At 54.2% G+C, this 12,259-nt stretch overlaps 1 protein-coding gene across 4 annotated transcripts in view; it reads left to right on the plus strand.

Annotated features, from left to right (window-relative positions):
* The window catches only part of RPTOR (regulatory associated protein of MTOR complex 1), a 333,077-nt gene that overhangs the window by 265,049 nt on the left and 55,769 nt on the right, over positions 1-12,259 (plus strand). For all 4 annotated transcript variants that reach the window (XM_072781924.1, XM_072781925.1, XM_072781923.1 and 1 more), the window contains 2 exons: positions 8,891-8,965; positions 11,969-12,034. In XM_072781924.1, coding sequence (XP_072638025.1) covers positions 8,891-8,965; positions 11,969-12,034 — 141 coding nt within the window. The remainder of the gene's footprint in view (positions 1-8,890; positions 8,966-11,968; positions 12,035-12,259) is intronic.

The following is a 12,259-nucleotide window of genomic DNA, read 5'->3' on the forward strand; positions in this document are numbered from 1 at the left end:
GCTCCAGGCTCTGGGTGCAAGCCCGCAAGACAGGCGAGGAGAGGCCAGGCCTTGCTCTCCTGGCTCTGCCTCTCGTTCCTTCCTCCTTTCACGGGTGGCACGTGTGGACTCAAACGTCCACACTGGAAGCAGTTACTGGGTGTGATTAGCGTCTGTGATTAGGAATTGTAATACTTCTCTGTGTACACATTGGCTTTTTTATTCCTTCAGCAAATGCTTTGTAGGCCTCTGATAGGAGCCAGGTTGTGCTACATTTGGGGACCATACAGGGTAATAATATAGGGTCCTCGTCCTCAAAGAGCTGAGAGTGTAGCAAAGCGGGGGTGAGTGGGAAGAGCTAACCCAGAGGTCGTGATGCAGGACGTCCAGTGAAAGAAGCAAGAAGCAGATCCGGAGGCCGGCAGGGCCGCCCTGAGAGGCTGTACCTGAAGGATGCTCTGATGCCTCCAGTGGGGGACAGAGGGCCTGGAGCCGAGACACACATGGTGAAAACAAACTCTGCCTGCAAGCGCCTGGTGTGAGGGGGAGAAGACCAAGAGACGACATTTTGGTCCAGAAGCATTTCTCCATCACCGCTGCCCATCCTGCTGCTGGGCAGTCAGCACCAAGTGGTCAGGGCTGAGCATGACCCTCGGGGACAGTTTTAGGGCCTGGCTGGGATACGAGTAGAGCAATGCTATAGAAATTAATCAGATCGTTCAAAGGAGTCCAGGAATCTCAGATGAGCTCCAGGAAACACGGGGGCCAGTCCAGCAGAAGGGCCAGCTCTGGGATGGAGCCACTCCTCGGCCTAGACCAGAACCACCCAGAGCAGAGCAGAGTTCCCCTGGGCCAGGTGGATGGAGATGCAGGAGCTGACGGTTATCCAATAGGCTGAGCAGGTGCAAAATTGAGGGGAGGGATGGCCCGACGTCCCCAGAAGCATTAGAAAAAAAAAGCGAAACAATAGGTTTATGGTGAGGAAATGTAATCGAACACGTAGCTGGACTCACCGGTGAGAAAGGTTTGCTTCTGTGTAACACGCTAAGTGTGGACTTCACCAGTGGCTACGGCAAGATCGTATTGGAGAGTTGGGGCAAACAAAGTCCGAAGTGCAAAAGCGAAATCCTCATCTTCCATGATGGAGCAGTAGATGTCTACAGTTGCTAAAAAAAGACTAGCCATTATTTTGAAAGCTAGAAGTAAACTCGTAAAAACCTCTCCAAAAGAATTGAGATTGGCTGCCTTTGGGGAGCTGGACCTAAGGGTGGGAGGAATAGGCCGCCGAGGGCCGTCCTGCAGCTCCTCCTCCCTCCCTGTATTCCTCTGGTAGAAACAGCAGCCTTCCAGGCCCAGAACAGGAGCAGCCCGACCCTGCCGCCGGGTAGGAGCCTCTGAGCCACGTAGCTCCGCCAGGGTGGGAGCGTCCACAGCCGTCAGGGAGAGAATTAGGTGACCAACTGGAAGCTTGTGTGTCCCCTGTCCACCGAGAGAATGGAGAGGATGGACTTTAAAAGCCTCTTCAGTGGGCAGCCCTGATGGCCTAGCGGTTTGGCGCTGCCTTTGGCCCAGGGTGTGACCCTGGGGTCCCAGGATCAAGTCCCACATCGGGCTCCTTGCATGGAGCCTGCTTCTTCCTCTGCCTGTGTCTCTGCCTGTGTGTGTGTGTGTGTGTGTGTGTGTGTGTGTGTGTGTGTGTGTCTCATGAATAAATACATAAAATTAAAAAAAAAAAAAAAGCCTCTGCCATAAGGGAAGTGATAAAGGTGCACGCAATCTGGACCGGCCTTGGTTTGGGGCTCCGGCTCTGCCCCCCACGGACCTCGGCAGGTCACTGCCTATTCTGACTTTGGCCTCCGTGTATCAAAATGGGAGTTCCAACCACTTCCTCTTGAGGTGGCGATGCAGAGCCGGTGCTGGGCTATGTCTCCGGGGCACAGGGCACGTAGTAGGGCCCAGGCACTTAGATTCTTGCTGCTGCTTTTGTTAAGAATAAGATAGACGTACAAGTAGGGCAGACCTAAGAACACGCAGGGAACTCGCCATCTATTAGGTCACAAGAGAAACTTTTAAGAATTTCCAAAAAGTAAGGGTGCCTGGGTGGCTCAGTTGGTTGGGGTCTTCTGCCTTTGGCTCAGGTCATGATCTCAGGGTCCTAGAATCCAGTCCTGCGTCAGGCTCCCTGCTCAGGGGGAGTCTCCCTCTCCCCCTCCCCCTCCCCCAGTGCATGTGTGTGCACGTGCTCTCTCTCTCTCAAATATATAGAAATCTTATAAAATTTTTTCAGAAAGCAGCAATAGTACAGACAGTGTGCATGGTAGGATCAGAAATGAATAACAGTAACTGAAAACAAAATAAGCCTTCCAACTAGAATTTTATTTTTTTTAAAGCAATTGCCTTTGGTCTTGTGTCAAAGGAAAAATATGGAACAAAACTAGAGTCTCCAAAAACACAGATATTGAAAGTAATGCCCATCAGACCCACGGACTCTAGCTAAAGCCACATTCAGAGAAGAACATGGCAACCGTACGTCCCCATGCCACCTGACAGAAGCAGAGAAGAGTAAGCAGCCTGCTAGGATGACACCGTGAAACAGAAGGAGCTCTAGACACACAGGAAAAAGCTGGTAAAAGATCAAAGGACTTTTCTGAGTTCGCAAAAAAAATAAAATAAAAACTTAACAGTAAATGAAAAGCTATTTCTTGGGGGGAAATCAGGTTACCTGATGAAGGGGACAGAGCGCCATTAGGAAGGGACAAGGGAGGAGGAACCGCAGGAAGAAGAGCACGGTGACTCATGAGATTATTTTGTGCATCCTTGAAAATGCAGCCATAGCCTGGATACAGCACACTTGTAATTCCAGGGAACTACAACTGATCAAACTGACTGCGAAGAAGTGGAAGGTTCAAACAGGCCAGCTTCCCTACACAGACCAGGGAAGGGGCCAGAGAGAACCTGGCCGCACGGCCACCCCCGGGGCTGCAGAACCCCAGCAGCCTTCACCCCCCAGGAGCAGCGGAAGGAAGGCAAGCAGCACCGGGCTGCTCCCGGGGCACATGGGGCACCGATGCCCAAATCTAAAATGCACAACTGCGTGAATGTGCCTAAATGCCACCCAGCCGTATGCTTCAAATATGGATAAAATGGTGAATTTTATGTTTCATATGTGTCACCACACACAAAAGACTGAATAAGTCCACACACAAAAGCAAACCACAAGGCCCCTGTACCCAGCAGAGCGTCCCGAAGGGACAGCACCGTGTTGCCCAACGGGCTCCTCCCAGGTGCGGGGCTGGCTCCCTGTCATCCTCGAGACGTTAGTAAGCAGAAGGCCAACATCGATCTTGTGAAGGAGGAGAACCACACAATACAAGAGCATCCTGAGCTGCTTCTCGAACATCGAAAATAGTTTGGTATCAGCCCCAAAGCCAGCATCATACTTAACAGAGAAACCCAGAAAACAAAAAGCAAGCAGAATGAAAAGCCACCGTCATGCAGAGGCCAAAACTAAAGGCACAGAGACTAGAAAAGTAGAAGTAAACCACTGCAGCTGACACACGATGCACCTGGAAAGCCGAGTGGAGTCCATTCGATGCTGCTAATGAGGGGCGCTACGAGGCAGGGGACTCAAGATTAACGTACAGACATCACAGGAAGGTACGTGCACCCTAAATCTGGGGATAAACCTGAGACACGAACACCGTAAAACATTCCTGAGGAACGCAGAAATCTACCCGAACAAATGAAAACATGCGCTGCGCATTCACAGAAGGATTCGTCATCGTCAGCATGTCAGTGTTCCCTAAATTAATTTAAGCTTTAATACAATCCCAATAAAACTACCAGCAGGTTCCTTTTCCCCCTCCCTCTTCTCTGGAACTAGACAGACACGCTCTGCACTTCCTGTGGAGAAATGAATAGGAATCGCCAGGGAGACTCTGAATAGGAAGGAAAATGGGAAGGAGCTAACCCTACCAGGCATCAAAACTTAGGACAAAGCCTCAACAATGAAGAGTGACGTGGGGTTGGACAGATCATGGACAGACAGGCAGACAAATGGGCTCCACAGAGATAGGTCTCAGTGCGCGCACGGCACTGTGTAGTCGAGTCAGCAGCTCAGATCAGTGCAGCAAGGATGATGGGCTCCTGAATTTCTGGTGTGAGGGTAGCTAGTGATCCGACTGTGCACCCCAAACATCAGAATTGACTTTAAAGAGATAGGTTGTTTAAGTATGAAGAATAAAAGCAGTAGAAGAAAACCCAGGCAAATTCTATTTTAATCTTAGAGTGATTAGTCCTTTCAACCATGATTTAAAGTCTCCATGTCTTTGAAAATTAATAGATTTGGTTGCATAACAATAAAACATTTGCATGGGGGAAAAAACTAGCAAAGTCTTAAGACAAAAAATTGGAGGGGGATGGTATTTAAAACTCTCCCTGGTGAAAAACCAGCCATCATATGTAAAGAGCTCCAAGAAATGAAGAACAACACTTGACAGTCCAGCAGAGAATTGGTCAAAAGATGACCATGACCTAGCAATTCCCAGAAAGAGAAATACAAGTGAGCCTTACTTACTACTTACATGTAGGGGAAGGGAGTCCTTCCACCATGAGGCACGGGTGCAGCAGGGTGGCACCAAATACGGGTTTTCACTTCTCAGATGGGCGAGCCCTCAGGTGTCTCACGGCAGGACGCACTGCAAGTCGGTAGATGCATTTGTCCCGCGACGGGGCCATGTTGCTTGTGGGAATTTACAGCCTTGCCCCCGTGGGCCTGACCGAGCCACGCTCTCCTCACTGCGAGGAAAAGACACTTCCCACGTGGCCAGGCTGTCGTACAGAGAGGGAGTGGTCCTCGCATTTAAGAAAAGGGTGGCTTGGTCTCTGTGTTCACGTCCCCTAGGTTTCCGTAGAGAAAAATCGGGAGAATCAATAAGAAACTAATAAAGCACTTACACTAGTGGTGGAGGGAGGTTTACACTTGTATCTTATTTCACATTTATTTTCGCTTTGTATCCAGATGTCCCTTCTCCACATTAATGTATAATCATGCTGAGTCTCTGCAACCCCTGCAGAGACAGAGGAGGGGAGCCGACTTCTCCATCTCTGCCTTTCGGTAGCATTTTGATTTTTCATCTTGTAAATATATTTACAAATTTTGGAACATGTACTAAAAAAGTAGATTGAAAGTGTGAAAGCATTCACATGTGCCAGTGATTTTTCCCATTGGTCCCAGTTGTTTACAACACACATGGTGTGTCTTCATTCCGAGGTTTACCTCTGACACAAGAGCATCCAGTGCAAGAATATTTTTTTTCCATGTTTACTTATTAAGTCATCTCTGCACCCAGTGTGGGGCTTGAACTCACAACCCCGAGATCAAGAGTCACAGGCTCACCCAGACGAGCCAGCCAGCTGCCCCATATATTTAAGCATTTTTGGCATTGGGGGGGTGGGGGGCAGAGGGGGACATGACACGTCACCAGGGCGCAAGGCGTGCGGAGGCAAGGGGGTCCCAGGGTAGCTGCCAGTGGACCTGCTGCCGAATTTGTGAGGTGCTGTGAGCTCCTGTGACCAGTAAGCAGAAGTCCTGCCCTGGTCTCATTTTCTCAGGCACCTCTGGTTATATGACCTTGCGCCTTTGCTACAACTGAGCGTGTGCACATCCCACCACCCCGCCATCTCTGTGGGCACCTGGTACCCGGCACCTGGGGAACTGCCACCCCACAGCCCACTCTGGGTCTTTTCTCTTACGTCGGCCTGAGCTCCAGGACCCATGTGGACGGGAAGCATGACTCTCCCTCTGGGTGGGTTTCTCCGGGTTCAGAGCACGTCACACGCAGCCGTGCCCACTGGTGCTCAGGGCTGTCCCATCCATGTTCGAGCACCCGTGGAACAGAGGGTAGCTGCGTGGAGGAGGATGAAGAGGGCTCCCAGGTTATCCCACCCGCCTCGCCTCGTACGCTCAGGCTCACAAAAGCCATCCCTGCGGCCCTGCAAACCGTGCCCTCGCCTGGTGCCACAGTGAAACGTGCACTCCCTTCCCTGTGGCTCTGCTTCTCTTCCTCACTTCCCCATCCCTCGTTTTAAACTCCCTGAGATCCCGAGAGAGGAGAACCAGAGCTGTAGCAAGAATTAAAAGCACGTCAGAGTTGGTTTTGCGTGTGGTGGGCAGGGGCCAGTTGGAAAGGCCATTTTGTACTTGTGCCCTTGCCTCCCCTCCAGCCTACGTGTGTCGTGCCTGCAGCTGGATCTGGGGGTGACAGACACGGCTGGGGAAGCAGCTGCCAAGGGGGAGTCTCAGCTGCCTGAGCCCTGAGGCTCCACGGGGCTTTCCACTGAGCCTGCGCAAAGTGTGCGTCCGTGGGTTGCATTTCTGTGCCTTTGTTGTCGAAAGGCCTCGTGTTTCCTTCCTTCTTATGAGGCAGTCTGCCGGGGCGCGTGTGTCCCAGGTCCCTGCTTGCGGTGTGGACCGAGGGCGGGGGTGAGACGGCTGAGTTGGTGAAAGTCTGAGCAAGCTCTGAGCCAGCTGGCAAGAGACCCCGGCTGAGGACCCCCAGGGAAGGAGGCCCTTGGAGAGATGGCGCTGTCGGCGGTCCTGGCGTGACCACTTCGCTGGGGCACACGCCTCGGTGCAGAATTAGTAGGGCGAGAATTAGTGACCCTGTGGTGCTGTGTGATGAGGCGCGCTGGAGGAGCTCCCCTGTAAACGTGTCGGCCTTGATGTGCCTTGTCGAAGCTCTGCTGTTAAGCAAAGAGAGGGAGGGGCCTTTGTTCTCGGAGGCGGCCGCTCGGCCTTTGTTCTCTCCCAGGCCCCTGTGGACCTGTCCTCTCTCTACAGAGAGGACATTGTGCTCCCGTCTTTGTCGCTCTCCCGTCACACCTCCATTCAGAGCAGGGAGTCCCCGTGGTATTACCGCAAACTGCGCACTTGATTGGCCTCCCTGGCTCTTGGGGCATCAGCCTGCCGCCCGGAGTTGCTGGCACCCACTGCTTCCTGACCCCCCGCCCCCCAGCCCGCGGAGCTCCCACCTGCACTGCTGAGCTGAGGCCTCCCCATCGGTGTATCAGTGCGAGGACGGAACACCCGGCAGCAGGCCGTGTTGGGGCGGCGTGGGCCGGGGGGACTCGGTCGGCCAGCGGCGGGGAGCACGTGGTCTTCTCCTCCCGTTGCTGGGAGCGCCCTTCCTCAGCTGCTTGTCCTCACTCCTGCGATAATGGCCTTTGTCCCTGGATGCAGCGGGTGAGATTCCACGTCTCTGGGGACGCATTACCCCAAGTGCTGCTGATCAGTCCTTCCGGGTGTCAGGCCTGGAGCCCACTTAGCATCGTGACCGCGTTCCAAGGGTCAGTCTCTCCAAGCGTAAGAGCGTCCAGGATTTGTGTATCCATCTCAGAGGCTCGTGCCTATGCCACGTGTTTACCTTCGACTCCACGAGTTGAGCACCGATTTTTACATTATGGCTCCAGCAGGTAGCGACGGGAGCAGCCCGGCCTGGGACCTAGCTTCTTGCCTCCAGCTCTGCCTTTAGGTCTCCTCCGTGCAAGCAGAAACCTTTCTTGATGCTATGCACCTGAACCCTGAGTGTCCAGGACACGATCGTCTGAGCCCCTTAAAACCCAGCACTTGCAGGATGCCCCCAAACCTGCCAGCCTGGTGTGCCGTCAGGGCCTCTGGTAACACGGCCGCTGCTTCCGAGCTAGGCTCCCTTCTCCGGGGTCCCAGCTCCTCCGCCCTGGGCATCGCTCACCAGCCCCCTGTTCCCAGGCTCCTGTTTCCTGTGTCCTCATCCAGAGCACCCTCCTTCCCCTCTGTGGCATTGGTTTCCACCCAACATGGGCATGACTCCCATCTAGGTCAGCTAGGATTGCACTCTGCTCTCTGGAGCATGTACGTCGACCTTCCTCCTGATGGCTGTCCTTCCCCAAGGGCCTGTGACCACCTCCCCACCTCTTCAGTGATCCTGCCAAGCACTTGGGTCACTCAGTCCCTCTGGCCCGGATGCTGCCAGAACCGTCTCCTCCCATCTCCCGTCTCCGGGGTCATTCCCTTCGCTGTGCTCTTGGTGCATGTACCTCCCCCTTCCGGTCCGGCTCACCCTCCCCTGTGACCCTGCAGTTGTCCTCAAGCCTCTGCACAGCATCCAAAGTCCACAGGATAGACTCACTGCTATCCCTCAGCACAGGCACCCCCTTCTGTCCCTGAGCCCCCCAGCCCCCAGGGTCTTCTCCAAAAACTGAGCAGGGTGTGGGTCATCCCTCCATCCAGGACCAGGCCAGTGCCTGGCACCCGCGGGTCCTCGAACTTGTGCTGAGCTCATGGACCCACAGCCCCGCTGGTGCACACAGGTGCTGTCAGGTGTGGAGCGGCCTGAAGAGTTGGGAAGAGCCGCACACCTGACAGTTGGCTTACACTTAACGCTGCGGTTACCCCCTCAGGGCTCCTCCTTTGGGGTAAAGAGTTGGGCCTCTATCCCAGGAAGCACCTGCTGAAGAGTGTGGCACAAATGGTTCATAACGATTGTACGCACACAGATTGTCCTGTTTCTAAGTCCCAGCAAAATCCTAAGGAAAGCTTCAGCAGGGGCTGTCTGCAGACACGGGGGAGGGTGTGGGCAGGGGCTGCAGAGGCCAACGGGGCCTCCCAGGGGGCTGGTCCTGCAGCCGGGGCTCCTCCCGTCAGGCAGGCGGAGGCATTGAGAGAACCCCTCAGCGCTGCCAGCCGCTCTGCCATAGCCGAGGACGCTGTCTGCGAGCAGCCGTTCGAGCTGTTTCACCAAACGAACATTGGGCCTGAGGAAGTCACTAGGACATAAAACGTTCACTGCACGTTCATTCTTCACACATCACGGGAAGCAAAGGGCCCTCCCAGGCACCTGCACTCACGGCTTCTCCCTCTTTCTCTCCCCAGTCATGCCAAGCTGACCTGGTGAAGGACAACGGTCACAAATACTTCCTGTCCGTCTTGGCCGACCCTTACATGCCAGTAAGCCCACCCTCGCTTCCCCTTCGACAGTCCCGAGATCGTGTCGTTTGTCTCTGCTCCCCTGTCACGCTCTGGGGTACCTGTGGCGAGGGGCTCCCTGCGGGCGGAGGGGCCACGTCGGGCTGAGGGCACGTGCCTCACCTGGGCCCGAGAACACCTGCTTTCAGGGCTTTTTCCTTTCTGCGTCTGAGTAGGAGAGGCGCGCAGGTTGGTTTGGTTGTTGACATTTGTCTCCCTGGCACGTACGTCTCTACAATAGAGTAGGAGCCACTCTCCCTCACAGCCTGTCAACCGAATTAGATTAATGAGTGCTTGCACGTCTGCAGTATGACAGCTCACATGCCCAGTGAAGGTTCTGGAACATGACAAGTTGCCCGTGTGCCTTATGAATCAAGCAGGAAGGGAGGGAGGGGAGGAAAGAAGAGTGAATGTCTAAGTTTCAGATTATTTTGTTTTATTAAAACACTGCAAGAGTAGTAATCTACAACAGCATTTACAGCGACTCCTACAAATGTGTTGTAATTAATCCCTAGACTCCTTCCCTGTAGCAGTTCTGAGCATGGCAGAGAGAACAAAACAGACGTCCTGAGTCGCTCCTTGACATAACTGACTTTTGCCAGTGTATTTAAAGTGTTTTCACAGCCCTGGTGTCCTGAACTAAGTGCTGGTTGCCGAAGAAAAGCCAGAAGACATTAAAAACAGGATCATTGCATAAAAGGCAAACGGTACCTGCATGTTTTAACTTAACTGTGGTAATTCAACATCATCCTAGGCAGCAAAAGTTGACACTTCATGGAGGTTTGGAAACAGTTGCTTCCCTCTTTTCTGGGTGAGCAAGGATATAGTCAACCAGATGGAAAGGGCCCTGTGCTACAAGTCATGGTGAAGTGGTGAGCGGAGTTGGTACGGGTGGAGCGTCAGGCCCGGACCCATCGATGTTGGGAACCTATAGTGAAATTCCAAAGAGAAAATTGCCAAATGCCAAAAACCAAAGCCAGAAGTCTGAGGAGAGCCATGGTGGGAAGGAAGCACTGACCCTGGGGTCCCCGGCCCAGCAGACCGAGTCTGCACTCAGGATGGGGCCCATGCGGCAGCAGTGCAAGAAGGGATCGCTGCTGAAAGCCAGGAGCCTGCTTGTGAACACGGCCCCATGTGTGCACGTCCCAGCCGGGGCAGCAGCCGGGATTTCCAGGGGCCTAGAAGCAAAGGCACAGGCTCCTGCTGGGGTTCGCACAGCGCGGAGCCGAGAGCCGCAGCCACAGGCGGGGAGGAGCACTGGCAGTCACCGATGGGAAATGAGCACCCAAGACCCGGAGTCCTAGAGTTCTCTGAGCAGGACTGTAAAGTCCGTATGAGTAAGTGTGTGTAAGACGACTGAATGACACATTTGTTTAAATACGTTCAGGAATACATTATGTTGTGTCCTCAGGAGTACTTTTACCCTGTGATGAGAAAATAATGTTTTTCCCTTTTTACTCATCCTCAAAAATGACCAACTAGATTCTTTGGGTAAATACTCAGATTCAAGGGGGGAGAACCTGTAACAGAAGACATAGTCACTGCCGCTCAAAGCCCTGCGGGTGAAGTAAACTCAGACCAGTGCCGTGAGTGAGAGAATTCCTGGAGAAATCACCCAGGATGAAGCAAACAGACGGCGTGAAGGGGGCTCAGAGGCCCGTGAGGAGGGGTCCCGCTGCTCCCAGCCTGAGGCCAGAGTGCACTGTCGGAACAGCGGGGAGAACCAGGACCTGAACATGCCACGGCTGAGAATTTTCCCAATAGGAAGAAAGGAACAAGTTTTCAGTTTTAAAAAGCACAGTGAATCTTTTTTTTTTTTTAAGATTTTATTTACTCATGAGAGACACAGAGAGAGAGGCAGAGACCCAGGCAGAGGGAGAAGCAGGCTCCCTGCAGGGAGCCTGACGTGGGACTCGATCCCAGGACCCCAGGGTCACACCCTGAGCCCAAGGCAGACGCTCAAGCACAGAGCCCCAGGTGCCCCAGCTCAGTATCTTGAAGAGGCTAAATAAAAACAGATCCACACAAAGACTCATCCTGATGGAAGTAGGAAATCTCAAAGGAAACCGGATGGGAGCGGACAGCTCCACCGAGTGATGGATGCCGGTGCTGGAGGAAATGGACTGTCACTCCAGGACCCTCTACACACCCACATTTAGGACACGTGGTCAGAGACTCAGAGCCAGCTGCACGCAGACCCCTAGCGCAGAGCCTTATGAAGACCATGCTTCACGTGGAATCTGAACCCACAGGGATGTACGCAGTGCACAAGACGGAGGAATTGGCAAACGTGTCGCCAGATCTCAGTAAGCACTGGCTGTACAAACAGACGACGGCCATCAGGAAACCCAGGGGTTAAGGCCGGAGGAGGGAGGCCGCAGTTGGCGGCACCGTAACGGCCTTGACTAACCCACGGGCGAGCACAGGAAGGATCAGCTTCAGACTCTGCTCAGGGTGCACATTAAAAACATCAGGCCCCACAAAACCGTTAAAATCGGCTGAGCGATCCCCACAGCAGCAGGGCCACAGAGGAGGGCAGGATGAACGCAGGTCCACATGATGGAAGCTCTGGAAGGAAGAAGCTGGAATGGAGTTAGGGTGTGGGACTCACGCATTTTCCGCCAGTGTGCTCGGCGAGGACAGTGTGCTTCCAGGGGCTTGAATGAGGCTGAGGGGTGAGCGGTTGGGTGCTTCCTGCCGGTGGGACAGCCCTCCGCTCACGGAGCAGCACAGCAGACGTGTCCCGTCCGGCCGCATTCACACCTTGGGGACCCCTTGTGCTCCGCGGCCAGTGCAGAGCCAGGCCCTCCTACAAGGGCTTTTCCTGTCTGGAGACTCCAATCCAAGGGTACCAGAGCTGACCCTCGTGACCTTGCACACCTGGCTCATCACAGGGGCTCAGGGAGGGGAGCTCTGCTGTGCTGGGGAGGGATGGGCTTCCACCACCGGGAAGAGAGCAAAACCAGGCCGACTTCCTTTTTCCAGGCCGAGCACCGGACCATGACGGCTTTCATCCTCGCTGTGATCGTCAACAGCTACAACACGGGGCAGGTGAGTGTGGTGGCCGCCCCGGCTGCCCTGCGGGCTTGAGTGTCCATGACGCGGTCTCCCGGAGAAGGGGACGCCGAGGGCGGGCAGGGCCTTCGTGGAGCCCGCCGTTGCAGGGTGAGCTGAAACTGGCAGGATCTGGAATGAGGAAAACCGAGCATCTGCTGCAAGTGGGAGTTTCCTGAGCAACGGGGCTGTGGTCCCCGCAAGCCATCCCCTGCCCTGGGG

Source organism: Canis lupus, chromosome 16 (genome assembly GCF_048164855.1).
Source record: "Canis lupus baileyi chromosome 16, mCanLup2.hap1, whole genome shotgun sequence".
Taxonomy (NCBI): domain Eukaryota; kingdom Metazoa; phylum Chordata; class Mammalia; order Carnivora; family Canidae; genus Canis; species Canis lupus.